This window comes from Mustelus asterias, chromosome 31, assembly GCF_964213995.1.
Source record: "Mustelus asterias chromosome 31, sMusAst1.hap1.1, whole genome shotgun sequence".
Taxonomy (NCBI): Eukaryota; Metazoa; Chordata; class Chondrichthyes; order Carcharhiniformes; family Triakidae; genus Mustelus; species Mustelus asterias.
In genome coordinates, this window is record NC_135831.1 from 7,720,808 (window position 1) to 7,736,491 (window position 15,684).

The following is a 15,684-nucleotide window of genomic DNA, read 5'->3' on the forward strand; positions in this document are numbered from 1 at the left end:
AATTGTCCCCTAGTATCCAAAGATGTTCGGGTTAGGTGGGTTGGCCATGCTAAATTGTCCCTTAGTATCCAAAGATGTTCGGGTTAGATGGATTGGCCATGCTAAATTGTCCCTTAGTATCCAAAGATGTTCGGGTTAGGTGGATTGGCTATGCTAAATTGTCCCTTAGTATCCAAAGATGTTCGGGTTAGGTGGATTGGCCATGCTAAATTGTCCCTTAGTATCCAAAGATGTTCGGGTTAGGTGGATTGGCCATGCTAAATTGTCCCCTAGTATCCAAAGATGTTCGGGTTAGATGGATTGGCCATGCTAAATTGTCCCCTTGTATCCAAAGATGTTTGGGTTAGATGGATTGGCCATGCTAAATTGTCCCCTTGTATCCAAAGATGTTTGGGTTAGATGGATTGGCCATGCTAAATTGTCCCCTAGTATCCAAAGATGTTCGGGTTAGATGGATTGGCCATGCTAAATTGTCCCCTTGTATCCAAAGATGTTTGGGTTAGCTGGATTGGCCATGCTAAATTGTCCCTTAGTATCCAAAGATGTTTGGGTTAGGTGGATTGGCTATGCTAAATTGTCCCTTAGTATCCAAAGATATTCGGGTTAGATGGATTGGCCGTGCTAAATTGTCCCCTAGTATCCAAAGATGTTTGGGTTAGGTGGATTGGCCATGCTAAATTGTCCCCTAGTATCCAAAGATGTTTGGGTTAGGTGGATTGGCCATGCTAAATTGTCCCCTAGTATCCAAAGATGTTTGGGTTAGATGGATTGGCCATGCTAAATTGTCCCCTAGTATCCAAAGATGTTTGGGTTAGGTGGATTGGCTATGCTAAATTGTCCCCTAGTATCCAAAGATGTTTGGGTTAGATGGATTGGCCATGCTAAATTGTCCCCTAGTATCCAAAGATGTTTGGGTTAGATGGATTGGCCATGCTAAATTGTCCCTTAGTGTCCAAAGATGTGCAGGTTAGGAGGATTGGCTGTGTATAAAAAAATTGTCCCTTATGTTAGGGGATTAGCAGGGTAAAGGCACAGAGGTATGGAGATAGGGTCTGTGTGGGATTGTTGGTGCAGGCTTGATGGGCCAAATGGCCTCCTGTACTGTAAGAATTCTATGATACACGTGATTCCAGACCCATAGCAACATTGTAGACCTTCAGAATACCCGAACAGCTGGTCATAGAGTCATAGAATCCCCAGTGCAGGAGGAGACCATTTGGCCCATCGAGCCCGCCACAACCACCATCCCTCCCTACCCCCGTAACCCCCACACAGGCACTAAGTGGCAACTCAGACAATCGGGTGTGGAGGCTGGGTGATTTTCACAGTAACTTCACTGCAGTGTCAATGTAAACCTACTTGTGACACTAATAAATAAAATTAAAAATTAACGCTTCCTCCTCGCCACCTGTATTTGGTTCCGATTGCAACACCCAGAGGGATTCCCCTCCCCTCCCCCTCAAACAACAGGTCACTTTAAATCAGGACACAATCGGGTGTAAGGTCACTTTAAGAGCGGTAGGAGGGGTTGTACAAGCGTGGCAGCAAATCAAAGTTCACATTTATTAAAACACAGTCAGAACTCAGAATCAGCAAAGCCCTAACCCAGAAATTAACCTGCTCTGCTTGAAAGAAAAAAAAAAAAATCGATAAACTTTTTAAGAGCAAAAGTAACAAAAAAAAACTTAATAAAAAGTCTTTCCAAAAACAAAAGTGCTGTTTTACTTTCTGTCCAATACCCACCAAGTGTTGGAAACTTTTGCTTTTTAACAAAACAAGTGTTTAAAACTTTTAGATATTTCTCTTTCCCCCCTCCCCAACTCTAAGCCAAGTTAGGTAACTTTAAACTCTTGTGGGTTTTTGTTTTAAATTTTTCATTCCCTTCCCCCTTTCCACTGTTTTTTTTTCCCTACCAAGTATTTTCTTTTCCCCAGCACTGGGAGGGGTTTTTTCGGGCTGTATCTCCGCCTCACTCATTCCTGGAGATGGTCCTGGCCTCCTGCTTGCAATGGGTGCGTTTTAAGAGGCCTCTTCCGTGACTTCGCTTCCCTCCTGCAGCCAAAGTTCCTGGACAAACTTGTCAAACTTTTCTGAAACTTTTTCTGAAGTCCGCGGCCAGGCAAGGGAGGGGCCAGCCAGCCTAGCTGCTCTCCCATTGGCCGGCCTGAAATTAACATACTGCCTCCCATTGGCTGCAACCCAATCCCCCCCGCCCCCCTACCCCCCACCGCGGGGGAAACCTTTTTTTTGAATGAAATTGAAATTGACACAAAAAAAGTTTCTACAACTTTTCTTTTAATGTGGCACATGGGCAGCACTCATTGTCCATCCCTAATTGTGCTTGGGGGGGAGTCGACCGCATCGCTGCGGCTCTGGGGTCACACTTCATCGAATCACAGGGTCCCCCCACAGTGTCGGAGGAGGCCATTCAGCCCATCCAGTCTGCCCCCCCCGACCCACACCACAATCCCGCCCAGGCCCCTGTCCCCGTAACCCCATTAATTTACCCCTAGCTAGTCCCCCTGACACTAAGGGGCAATCCCGCCCAGGCCCCTATCCCCGTAACCCCACTCATTTACCCCTAGCTAGTCCCCCTAACACTAAGGGGCAATCCCGCCCAGGCCCCTATCCCCGTAACCCCATTCATTTACCCTAGCTAGTCCCCCTGACACTGAGGGTCAATCCCATTCAGGCCCCTATCCCCGTAACCCCATTCATTCACCCCAGCTAGTCCCCCTGACACTAAGGGGCAATCCCGCCCAGGCCCCTATCCCCGTAACCCCATTCATTTACCCCTAGCTAGTCCCCCTAACACTAAGGGGCAATCCCGCCCAGGCCCCTATCCCCGTAACCCCATGTATTCACCCTAGCTAGTCCCCCTGACACTAAGGGGCAATCCCGCCCAGGCCCCTATCCCCGTAACCCCATTCATTTACCCCTAGCTAGTCCCCCTGGCACTAAGGGGCAATCTTGTTCAGGCCCTATCCCCGTAACCCCAGGGTAAAGACTCGGAGGTATGAAGATAGGGTCTGTGTGGGATTGTCGGTGCAGGCTCGATGGGCCAAATGGCCTCCTGTACTGTAGGGATTCTATGATTCACCTGATTCCAGGCCCATAGCAACATTGTACACATTCAGAATACCCGAACAGCTGGTCATAGAGTCATAGAATCCCGACAGTGCAGGAGGAGGCCATTCGGCCCATCGAGCCCGCACCAACCACAATCCCTCCCAGGCCCTATCCCCATAACCCCCACATAGGCACCAAAGGCAACTTAGCACGGCCAATCAGGTGTGGAGGCTAGGAGATTTTCACAGTAACTTCACTGCAGTGTCAATGTAAGCCCACTTGTGACACTAATAAATATCCCCGTAACCCCATTCATTTACCCCGAGCTAGTCCCCCTGGCACTAAGGGGCAATCCCGCCCAGGCCCCTATCACCGTAACCCCACTCATTTACCCCGAGCTAGTCCCCCTGACACTAAGGGGCAATCCCGCCCAGGCCCCTATCCCCGTAACCCCATTCATTTACCCCTAGCTAGTCCCCCTGATTTGATTTGATTTAGGCACAGTGGCTAGCACTGCTGCCTCACAGCGCCAGGGACCCGGGTTCGATTCCCGGCTTGGGTCACTGTCTGTGCGGAGTCTGCACGTTCTCCCCATGTCTGCGTGGGTTTCCTCCGGGTGCTCCGGTTTCCTCCCATAGTCCCAAAGATCTGCTGGTTAGGTGGATTGGCCATGCTAAATTGCCCCTTGGTGTCAGGGGGACTAGCTAGGGTAAATACATGGGGTTATGGGGGTAGGGCCTGGGTGGGATTGTGGTTGGTGCAGACTCGATGGGCCAGATGGCCTCCTTCTGCACTGTAGGATTCTATGATTATTGTCACATGTATTGGGATACAGTGAAAAGTATTGTTTCTTGCGCGCTATACAGACAAAGCATACTGTTCATAGAGAAGGAAAGGAGAGAGTGCAGAATGTAGTGTTACAGTCATAGCTAGGGTGTAGAGAAAGATCAACTTAATGCGAGGTAGGTCCATTCAAAAGTCTGACAGCAGCAGGAAAGAAGCTGTTCTTGAGTCGGTTGGTACGTGACACTAAGGGGCAATTTAGCATGGCCAATCTCCCTAACCCTGACACTGAGGATCACCTACAACCTGTCCTGGTCCCCCCATGCCAACACTATAGTTAAGAAAGCCCCATCAACGCCTCTACTTCCTCAGAAGACTAAGGAAATTTGGCATGTCAGCTATGACTCTCACCAACTTTTACAGATGCACCATAGAAAGCATTCTTTCTGGTTGTATCACAGCTTGGTCTGGGCTCCTGCTCTGCCCAAGACCACAAGGAACTACAAAAGGTCGTGAATGTAGCCCAATCCATCGCGCAAACCAGCCTCCCATCCATTGACTCTGTCTACACTTCCTGCTGCCTCGGGAAAAAGCAGCCAGCATAATCAAGGACCCCCCACGCACCCCGGACATTCTCTCTTCCACCTTCGTCCGTCGGGGAAAAGATACAAAAATCTGAGGTCACGTACCAACCGACTCAAGAACAGCTTCTTCCCTGCTGCTGTCAGACTTTTGAATGGACCGACCTCGCATTAAGTTGATCTTTCTCTACACCCTAGCTATGACTGTAACACTACATTCTGCACTTGTTTCCTTCTCTATGAACGGTATGCTTTGTCTGTATAGCACGCAAGAAACAATACTTTTCACTGCATCCCAATACATGTGACAATAATAAATCAAATCCTTCTCCCCTATGTACTCTATGAATGGTATGCTTTGTCTGTATAGCGCGCAAGAAACAATACTTTTCACTGTATCCCAATACATTTGACAATAATAAATCAAATCAAATCAAATTTATCACGGCCAATTCACCTAACCTGCACATCTTTGGACTGTGGGAGGAAACCGGAGCACCCGGAGAAAACCCACACAGACACGGAGAGAATGTGCAAAGTCCAGACAGACAGTGACCCGAACCGGGAGTCGAACCCGGGTCTCTGGTGCTGTGAGGCAGCAGTGCTAACCCACTGTGCCACCCATCATTTGATTTAATTTGATTTATTATTGTCACATGTATTAGCATATCGTATTGTTTCTTGCACGCTATACAGGGAAAGCATACTGTTCATAGAAAAGGAAAGGAGAGAGTGTTACAGTCATAGCTAGGGTGTCAAGAAAGATCAACTTAATACGAGGTGGGTCCATTCAATGTAGGCCAGACCGGGTAAGGACAGCAGATTTCATTCCCTAAAGGGAATCAGATGGGTTTTTCCGACAATGGATCATCAGTAGATTCTTAATCCCAGATATTTTTTTATTGAATTCAAATTCCACCAGCTGCCGTGGCGGGATTCGAACCCGGGTCCCCCCAGAACATTAGCTGAGTTTCTGGATTAATAGTCTAGTGATAATACCACTAGGCCATCGCCTCCCCTAAACATGTTCTAATTATTCCCCTATATCTCCCAATTTGGTAGTTGTTTTATTAAAGTTTATGAAAATTGTTCCTATCTCTTTGCTAACTACTATTTACAAACTTTTGTTTCCAGTTTATGAGCCATTTTTTGAAATGGATTAATAATACATTTCCTGATGTGGAGATGCCGGCGTTGGACTGGGGTAAGCACAGTAAGAAGTCTCACAACACCAGGTTAAAGTCCAACAGGTTTATTTGGAATCACGAGCTTTCGGAGCGCTGCTCCTTCATTCATTTCCTCCAAGTGCTCTGGTCCCACAGTCTGAAAGATGTGCTGGTTCGGGTGCATTGGCCGTGCTAAATTCTCCCTCAGTGTTACCCCAACAGGCGCCGGAGTGTGGCGACTGGGGGATTTTCACAGTAACTTCATTGCAGTGTTAATGTAAGCCTACTTGGGACATGAATAAATAAACTTTAAACTTTAACTCTGTCTCTCTCTCTGTGCCTCTCTCTCTGCCTCTCTCTCTCTGCCTCTCTTTCTCTCTCTGCCTCTCTCTCTCTCTGCCCCCCTCTCTCTCTGTCTCTCTCTGCCTTTCTCTCTCTCTGCCTCTCTCTCTCTCTGCCTCTCTTTTTCTGCCTTGCTCTCTTTTTCTGCCTCTCTCTCTCTCTCTGCCTCTCTCTCTCCGCCTCTCTCTCTCTCTGCCTCTCTCTCTCTTTTTCTGCCTTTGGACAGCTCCCAATGTTACTTTATCCTTTTAGTGGTGCAAAGAATAGGGCCCAGCCTCTTGGGAAGTCCCTAGCAGAGAGGATGGGTGCTGGTAATCTATACGAAGTGTCATCGACTTGCGTACAATCAAGACTATTTTTTAAAATTCATTTATGAGGCATGTCACTGGCTGGGCCAGCATTTATTGTGAGAAGTCTCACAACACCAGGTTAAAAGTCCAACAGGTTTATTTGGTAGCAAAATCTATCTGTAACCCCCCACGACTGGCTTGGGCTTGCAAAATCTCACTAACTGTCCTGTCTGGAGATAATACACATCTCTTTAACCTGTGCTTAACCCTCTCTCCACTCACATTGTCTGTACCTTTAAGACTTGATTACCTGTCAAGACTCGCATTCCAACCATTATCTTGTAAATTGAGTTTGTGTCTTTATATGCCCTGTTTATGAACAGAACTCCCACTCACCTGACGAAGGGGCAGCGCTCCGAAAGCTAGTGGGTTTTGCTACCAAATAATCGAACCCGGGTCCCTGGCGCTGTGAGGCAGCAGTGCTAACCCACTGTGACACCGAGCCGCCTTGGGAAAGAGCCTCTGACTATCCATTCTGTCCATGCCCTTCATAATCGTGTAGACTTCTGTCAGTCCAAAGGTGTGCTGGTTAGGTTGATTGGCCGTGCTAAATTGGCACTTAGGGCTGGATATCCCGGCCACGCTCGCCCCCCCCCCCCCTCAAAAGTCCCGCCACTGGTCAACGGACCTTTGCATGGTCTGCACCTGCTCCCCCCTCTACGATTCCTGTGGCGGGCAGAACGGGAAAAGTCTGGTGTTAGTGTTGGGGGATGAGCAGGGTTAAGATGTGGGATCGCGGGGGATAGGGCCTGGGTGGGATTGTTGTCGGTGAAGGCTCAATGGGCTGAATGGCCTCCTCCTGCACTGTAAGGATTCTAACTTGGCATGCTACGCCCCGTACAATTCGCTACGCGGGTCACACCAGTCGTCCCGGTTTTACAACCCAATCCGTCTCTGTGGGGGTGTCGATAAATTGGACTCAATTGGACAGATACCCGATGCCACACAGAGAAGACTTGGAGGCAAAATTGGCTGGGGGGTCTTATATTCTCCAAATTGGATATAAGCCAAGCCTACCTCCAACTGAAAGCTTGAGATGTCCTCCCGGAAATGTGTGACTATAAGTACCCCCAAAGACCATAAGACATAGGAACAGAATTAGGCCACTCGGCCCATCGAGTCTGATCCACCATTCAATCATGGCTGGTATTTTTCTCATCCCCATTCTCCTGCCTTTTCCCCATAACCCCTGATCCCCTTATTAATCAAGAACCTATCTATCTCTGACTTAAAGACACTCAATGACCCGGCCTCCACAGCCTTCTGCGGCAAAGAGTTCCACAGATTCACCACTCTCTGGCTGAAGAAATTCCTCCTCATCTCCATTCTAAAGGATCGTCCCTTTAGCCTGAGGTTGGGCCCTCTGGTTCTAGTTTTTCCCACTCGTGGAAACATCCTCTCCACGTCCATTCTATCCAGGCCTCGCAGTATTCTGTAAGTTTCAATAAGATCCCAACTCATCCTTCTAAACTCCAATGAGTACAGACCCAGAGTCCTCAACCGTTCCTCATACGACAAGCTCTTCATTCCAGGGATCATTCTTGTGAACCTCCTCTGGACCCTTTCCAAGGCCAGCACATCCTTCCTTAGATACGGGGCCCAAAACTGCTCACAATACTCCAAATGGGGTCTGACCAGAGCCTTATACAGCCTCAGAAGTACATCCCTGCTCTTGTATTCTAGCCCTCTCGACATGAATGCTAACATTGCATTTGCCTTCCTAACTGCCGACTGAACCTGCACGTTAACCTGAAGAGAATCTTGGACAATGACTCCCAAGTCCCTTTGTGTTTCTGATTTCCTAAGCATTTCCCCAGTTGGAAAATAGTCTATGCCTCCATTCCTCCTTCCAAAGTGCCATAACCTCACACTTTTCCACAAAGGACTGTATGAGTACACTGGCTTGTCTTTTGGGGTGTCTTCAGCTGGTATTGTCTTCCAAAGGGTAATGGAGAACATCCTTCAAGGAGTACCCAGAGTTGCGGTCTGACTGGATGGTGTGTTAATTGCAGGAGCCACTTGTTGAGGAACATTTGGAAAGTTTGGACGAAGCTTTAGGGGGTTTCTCTGAGGCTGGGGTCAGGCTAAAAAGGGAAAAGTGTGTGTTCCAGCTAAACAAAGTGATATATCTTGGATACAGTGTCAATAAGGATGGACTATACCCCATCGAGGAGAAGGTGAAGGCCATAAAAGTCCATAAGAGCAGAATTAGGCCATTCGGCCCATCGAGTCTGCCCCGGCATTCGATCATGACTGACATGGTTCTCAAACCCATTCTCCCATTTTTTTTCCCCCGTAACCCTTAATCTCCTTACCAATCAAGAACCTATCTATCTCTGTCTTAAAGACATTCAGTGACCCGACCTCCTCTGTGGCAGTGAATTCCACAGATTCACCAACCTCTGGCTGAAGAAATTCTTCCTCATCTCGCTTCTAAAGGGTCGTCCCTTTACTCTGAGGCTGTGCCTCGGATCCCAGTCTCTCCGACTACTGGAAACATCTTCCCCACGTCCACTCTATCCAGGCCTTTCAGTATTCTGTAAGTTTCAATGAGATCCCTCCCCCTCCCCATCACACTAACTGGCCTCCCATCCATTGACTCTGTCTACACTTCCCGCTGCCTCGGGAAAAGCAGCCAGCATAATTAAGGACCCCACACAACCCGGACATTCTCTCTTCCACCTTCTTCCGTCGGGAAATAGATACAAAAGTCTGAGGTCACGTACCGACCGACTCAGGAACAGCTTCTTCCCTGCTGCTGTCAGACTTTTGAATGGACCGACCTCGCATTAAGTTGATCTTTCTCTACACCCTAGCTATGACTGTAACACCACATTCTGCACTCTCTCCTTTCCTTCTCTATAAACGTATGCTTTGTATAGCGCACAAGGAACAATACTTTTCACTGTATCCCAATACATGTGACAATAATAAATCAAATCAAATCAGAATCCTCAAATGGTCCTCATATGTCAAGCTTTTCATTCGTGGGATCATTCTCGTGAACCTCAAAGAACAAAGAAAATTACAGCACAGGAACAGGCCCTTCGGCCCTCCAAGCCTGCACCGACCATGCTGCCTGACTGAACTAAAACCCCCTACCCTTCCGGGGACCATATCCCTCCATTCCCATCCTATTCATGTACTTGTCAAGATGTCCCTTAGAAGTCACTATCGTATCTGCTTCCACTACCTCCCCCGGCAGCGAGTTCCAGGCACCCACCACCCTCTGTGTAAACAACTTGCCTCGTACATCTCCTTTAAACCTTGCCCCTCGCACCTTAAACCTGTGCCCCTAGTAATTGACTCTTCCACCCTGGGGAAAAAGCTTCTGACTATCCACTCTGTCCATGTCCCTCATAATCTTGTAGACTTCTATCAGGTCACCCCTCAACCTCCGTCGTTCCAGTGAGAACAAACCAAGTTTCTCCGACTCTCCTCATGGCTGACCCCCTCCCTACCAGGCAACATCCTGGTGAACAGAATTGAACACTATATTCCACGGGCAGCGCGGTGGCACTGTGGTCAGCACCGCTGCTTCACAGCGACAGGGACCTGGGTTCGATTCCCGGCTTGGGTCACTGTCTGTGTGGAGTTTGCACATTCTCCCCGTGTCTGCGTGGGTTTCCTCCGGGTGCTCCGGTTTCCTCCCACAGTCCAAAGATGTGCGGGTTAGGTCGATTGGCCACGCTAAAAATTGTCCTTAGTGTCCTGAGATGCGGTAGGTTAGAGGGATTAGTGGGTAAATATGGAGGGATATGGGGGTAGGGCCTGGGTGGGATTGTGGTCGGTGCAGATAAAGGGGGATAAAGGGGGAGGTGGCTAGATGGGTGGAGAACTGGCTTGGTCACAGAAGACAGAGGGTGGTAGTGGAAGGGTCTTTTTCCGGCTGGAGGCCTGTGACTAGTGGTGTTCCGCAGGGCTCTGTATTGGGACCTCTGCTGTTTGTGATTTATATAAACGATCTGGAAGAAGGTGTAACTGGGGTGATCAGTAAGTTTGCGAACGACACAAAATTGGCAGGACTTGCAGATAGTGAGGAGCATTGTCAGAAGCTACAGAAGGATATAGATAGGCTGGAAATTTGGGCAAAGAAATGGCAGATGGAGTTCAATCCTGATAAATGCGAAGTGATGCATTTTGGTAGAAATAATGTAGGGAGGAGCTATACGATAAATGGCAGAACCATAAAGGGTGTAGATACGCAGAGGGACCTGGGTGTGCAAGTCCACAGATCCTTGAAGGTGACGTCACAGGTGGAGAAGGTGGTGAAGAAGGCATATGGCATGCTTGCCTTTATAGGACGGGGCATAGAGTATAAAAGTTGGGGTCTGATGTTGCAGATGTATAGAACGTTGGTTCGGCTGCATCTGGAATACTGCGTCCAGTTCTGGTCGCCACACTACCAGAAGGACGTGGAGGCTTTGGAGAGAGTACAGAGGATGTTTACCAGGATGTTGCCTGGTATGGAGGGGCTTAGTTATGAGGAGAGATTGGGTAAACTGGGGTTGTTCTCCCTGGAAAGACGGAGGATGAGGAGAGACCTAATAGAGGTGTATAAAATTATGAAAGGCATAGATAGGGTGAACGGTGGGAAGCTTTTCCCCAGGTCGGTGGTGACGTTCACGAGGGGTCATAGGTTCAAGGTGAGGGGGGGAGGTTTAACACAGATATCAGAAGGACGTATTTTACACAGAGGGTGGTGGGGGCCTGGAATGCGCTGCCGGGCAAGGTGGTGGAGGCGGACACACTGGGAACGTTTAAGACTTATCGAGATAGCCACATGAACGGAGTGGGAATGGAGGGATACAAAAGAATGGTCTAGTTTGGACCAGGGAGCGGCGCGGGCTTGGAGGGCCGAAGGGCCTGTTCCTGTGCTGTATTGTTCTTTGTCTGTTGACTCGATGGGCCGAATGGCCTCTTTCTGCACTGTAGGGTTTCTATGACTCGATGAAAAGTGCCTTGGAGTTCCTCTGGTCTCCTCTGGTCCCTCTCCAGCACATCCTTCCTTAGATACGGGGCCCAAAGTTACTCACAATGGCTGGAATTTTACTGGCGGGTGAGGCTCGGAGAACGGCCTTCTTCGTTGGCCTCGGGTGGGATTGTACAAACCTCGGGCGGACGTTGTGGTAAAATTTCACCCAATATCATTCCAACTGTGGTCTTCTAAAGCCTTATAAAGCCTCAGTAGTCCATTCCTTATGGATTGTACTTTTAAAAAGGGGATCCAACTCCAAGGGACACAACAGAGTAGAAGCCTTTCCTAGGTCTCATCTTCGGAAAATCCATTCCGTGTCCCTTGGAGTTGGATCCCCTTTTTAAAAGTACAATCCATAAGGAATGGACTACTGAGGCTTTATAAGGCTTTAGAAGACCACAGTTGGAGTTATATTGGGTGAAATTTTACCACAACGTCCGCCCGAGGTTTGTACAATCCCACCCGAGGCCAACGAAGAAGGCCGTTCTCCGAGCCTCACCCGCCGGTAAAGTTCCAGCCATTGTGAGTAACTTTGGGCCCCGTATCTAAGGAAGGATGTGCTGGAGAGGGACCAGAGGAGACCAGAGGAACTCCAAGGCACTTTTCATCGAGTCATAGAAACCCTACAGTGCAGAAAGAGGCCATTCGGCCCATCGAGTCAACAGACAACACAACCGTGCTAACACCCCCCTAAAAATAAAAATGGTCATGGCAAACGTCACAAGGCTCAAGATGGCGCCGGGGCGAGGCTTCTTCTTGCAAGCTGTGCCCACCATACCTTCTCATTCTATCTTTTACTCTCATTCTACACTTCTAAAACTTCATTCTAGCTCTTTTAAACTCTCCAACAATACTCTACTTAAATCTCTTCTTCCCTGCTGCCATCGGACTCTTGATTAGACCACCCTAGGCGATGGCCGAGTGGTATTATCGCTGGACTATTATCATAGAATCCCTACAGTGCAGAAGGAGGCCATTCGGCCCATCGAGTCTGCACTGACCACAATCCCACCCCAGGCCCTACCCCCACATATTTTACCCACTAATCCCTCTAACCTACGCATCTCAGGATTCTAAGGGGCAGTTTTTAAACTGGCCAATCAACCTAACCTGCACATCTTTGGACTGTGGGAGGAAACCGGAGCACCCGGAGGAAACCCACGCAGACACGAGGAGAATGTGCAAACTCCACACAGACAGTGACCCGAGCCGGGAATCGAACCCGGGACCCTGGAGCTGTGAAGCAGCAGTGCTAACCACTGTGCCACCGTGCCGCCCAGAAACTCAGCCAATGTTCTGGGGAAACCAAGAGAGACTTTTGGTTTCCCCAGAAGCTTTGACAAAGGGTCATCTGGACTCGAAACGTCAGTTCTTTTCTCTCGTTACAGATGCTGCCAGACCTGCTGAGATTTTCCAGCATCTTCCCTTTTGGTTTCAGATTCCAGCAACCGCAGTAATTTGCTTTTATCCAATGTTCTGGGGGATCCGGGTTCGAATCCCGCCGCGGCCAATAGTGGAATTTGAATTCAATAAAAATATATCTGGGATTAAGAATCTACTGATGACCCCATTGTCGATTGTCAGAAAAACCCATTTGGTTTCTTTGGGGAAGGAAATCTGCCGTCCTTACCCGGTCTGGCCTACATGTGACTCCAGAGCCACAGCCAATGTGGTTGACTCTCAACTGCCCTCCAAGAGCAACTAGGGATGGGCAATAAATGCTGGACCCAGCCAGCGACTCCCACGTCCCATAAATGAATGAAAAAAAATCTTGCATTAAGTTGATCTTTCTCTACACCCGAGCTTTGACTGTAACACTGCATTCTGCACTCTCTCCTTTCCTTCTCTATGAACGGTATGCTTTGTCTGTTTAGCAAGAAACCATACTTTTCACCGTATACTAATCATATCATAGAATCCCCAAAAGGACATGAGGAGGCCATTCGGCCCATCGAGTCTGCACCAATCACAATCCCACCCAGGCCCTATTCCCATAACCCCACATGTTTACCCTGCCGATCCCCTGACACTCAGGGGCAATTTAGCACGGCCAATCCATCTAACCCGCACATCTTTGGATTGTGGGAGGAAACCGGAGTGAGTTCCAGGCACCCACCACCCTCTGTGTAAAACATCTGCCTCGTACGTCTCCTTTAAACCTTGCCCCTCGCACCTTAAACCTATGCCTCCGGAGCACCCGGAGGAAACCCACGCAGACACGGGGAGAATGTGTAAATTCCACATGGACAGAGGACCCGAGCCGGGAATCGAACCCGGGTCCCTGGCGCTGTGAGGCAGCAGTGTTCACCACTGTGCCACCTTATTGTTGTCCTTACCCGGTCTGGCCTACATGTGACTCCAGAGCCACAGCAATGTGGTTGATTCTCAACTGCCCTTCAAGGGGCAACCAGGGATGGGCAATAAATGCTGACCCAGCCAGCGACGCCCATGTCCCATAAATGGAAAAAAGAACTTCCCATTGAGTTGATCTTTCTCCACACCCTAGCTATGACTGGAACATTATATTCTGCACTCTCCCCTTTCCTTAGAACATAGAACAGTACAGCACAGAACAGGCCCTTCGGCCCACGATGTTGTGCCGAGCTTTATCTGAAACCAAGATCAAGCTATCCCACTCCCTATCATCCTGGTGTGCTCCATGTGCCTATCCAATAACCGCTTAAATGTTCCTAAAGTGTCTGACTCCACTATCACTGCAGGCAGTCCATTCCACACCCCAACCACTCTCTGCGTAAAGAACCTACCTCTGATATCCTTCCTATATCTCCCACCACGAACCCTATAGTTATGCCCCCTTGTAATAGCTCCATCCACCCGAGGAAATAGTCTTTGAACGTTCACTCTATCTATCCCCTTCATCATTTTATAAACCTCTATTAAGTTTCCCCTCAGCCTCCTCTGCTCCAGAGAGAACAGCCCTAGCTCCCTCAACCTTTCCTCATAAGACCTACCCTCCAAACCAGGCAGCATCCTGGTAAATCCCCTCTGCACTCTTTCCAGCGCTTCCACATCCTTCTCTATTCCTTTCCACTGTATACTAATACATGTAAGAAGTTTAACAACACCAGGTGAAAGTCCAACAGGTTTATTTGGTAGCAAAAGCCACACAAGCTTTCGGAGCCCCAAGCCCCTTCTTCAGCTGAGTGGGAATTCCCACTCACCTGAAGATGGGGCTTGGGGCTCCGAAAGCTTGTGTGGCGTTTGCTACCAAATAAACCTGTTGGACTTTAACCTGGTGTTGTTAAACATCTTACTGTGTTTACCCCAGTCCAACACCGGCATCTCCACATCATGATTACTAATACATGTGACAATAATAAATCAAATCAAATCAAAATACAAAAAGGAGGAAGCTCTTATAAGGGTGAAACACCGATTACTATCGACAAACGCACTGACCCACTATGACCCACAAAAACTCATCATCGTCTACAACGCCTCCCCCCATGGAGGGACTGTCATCACAGAATCCCTACAGTACAGAAGGAGACCATTCGGCCCATCAAGACTGTACCAACCACAATCCCACCCAGGCCCTATTTCCATAACCCTTCATATCTATCTTGCTCATCCTCCTGACACTAAGGGGCAATTTAACACGGCCAATCCACCTAATCTACACATCCTTGGACACTAAGGATTGGCCGTGCTAAATTGCCCCTTAGTGTCCAAAGATGTGCGGGTTAGGTTGATTGGCCAGGTTAAAAATTGCCCCTTAGAGTCCTGAGATGCGTAGGTTAGAGGGATTAGCGGTTAAAATATGTGGGGGTAGGGCCTGGGTGGGATTGTGGTCGGTGCAGACTCGATGGGCCGAATGGCCTCCTTCTGCACTGTAGGGATTCTATGATTCTATGATTCTATGTGTGGGTTAGGTGGATTGGCCGTGCTAAATTGCTCCTTAGTGTCCAAAGATGTGCGGGTTAGGTGGATTGGCCATGCTAAATTGCCCCTTAGAACCCCAAGATGTGCAGGTTAGTGGATTGGCCATACTAAATTGCCCCTTATTCCCCCAAGATGTGCAGGTTAGGTGGATTGGCCATGCTAAATTGCCCCTTCGTGTCCCAAGATGTGCAGGTTAGGTGGATTGGCCATGCTAAATTGCCCCTTAGTGTCCAAAGATGCGCAGGTTAGGTGGATTGGCCATGCTAAATTGCCCCTTAGTGTCCAAAGATGTGCAGGTTAGGTGGATTGGCCATGCTAAATTGCCCCTTCGTGTCCCAAGATGTGCAGGTTAGGTGGATTGGCCATGCTAAATTGCCCCTTCGTGTCCCAAGATGTGCAGGTTAGGTGGATTGGCCATGCTAAATTGCCCCTTAGTGTCCAAAGATGCGCAGGTTAGGTGGATTGTCCATGCTAAATTGCCCCTTAGTGTCAGAGGGGACGAGCAGGGTAAT

At 48.7% G+C, this 15,684-nt stretch overlaps 1 protein-coding gene across 2 annotated transcripts in view; it reads right to left on the bottom strand.

The window, feature by feature from the left end:
• LOC144481680 (Y-box-binding protein 2-B-like) overlaps positions 1–2,117 on the bottom strand; it is a 72,673-nt gene extending 70,556 nt beyond the window's left edge. The window contains exon 1 of one of the 2 annotated variants that reach the window (XM_078200816.1): positions 1,914–2,117. In XM_078200816.1, the coding sequence (XP_078056942.1) occupies positions 1,914–1,977 (64 nt within the window). In that variant the 5' untranslated portion in view covers positions 1,978–2,117. The remainder of the gene's footprint in view (positions 1–1,913) is intronic. The other variant, XM_078200815.1, reaches the window with a different exon arrangement.
• Between the last annotated feature and the right edge of the window lie 13,567 nt (positions 2,118–15,684).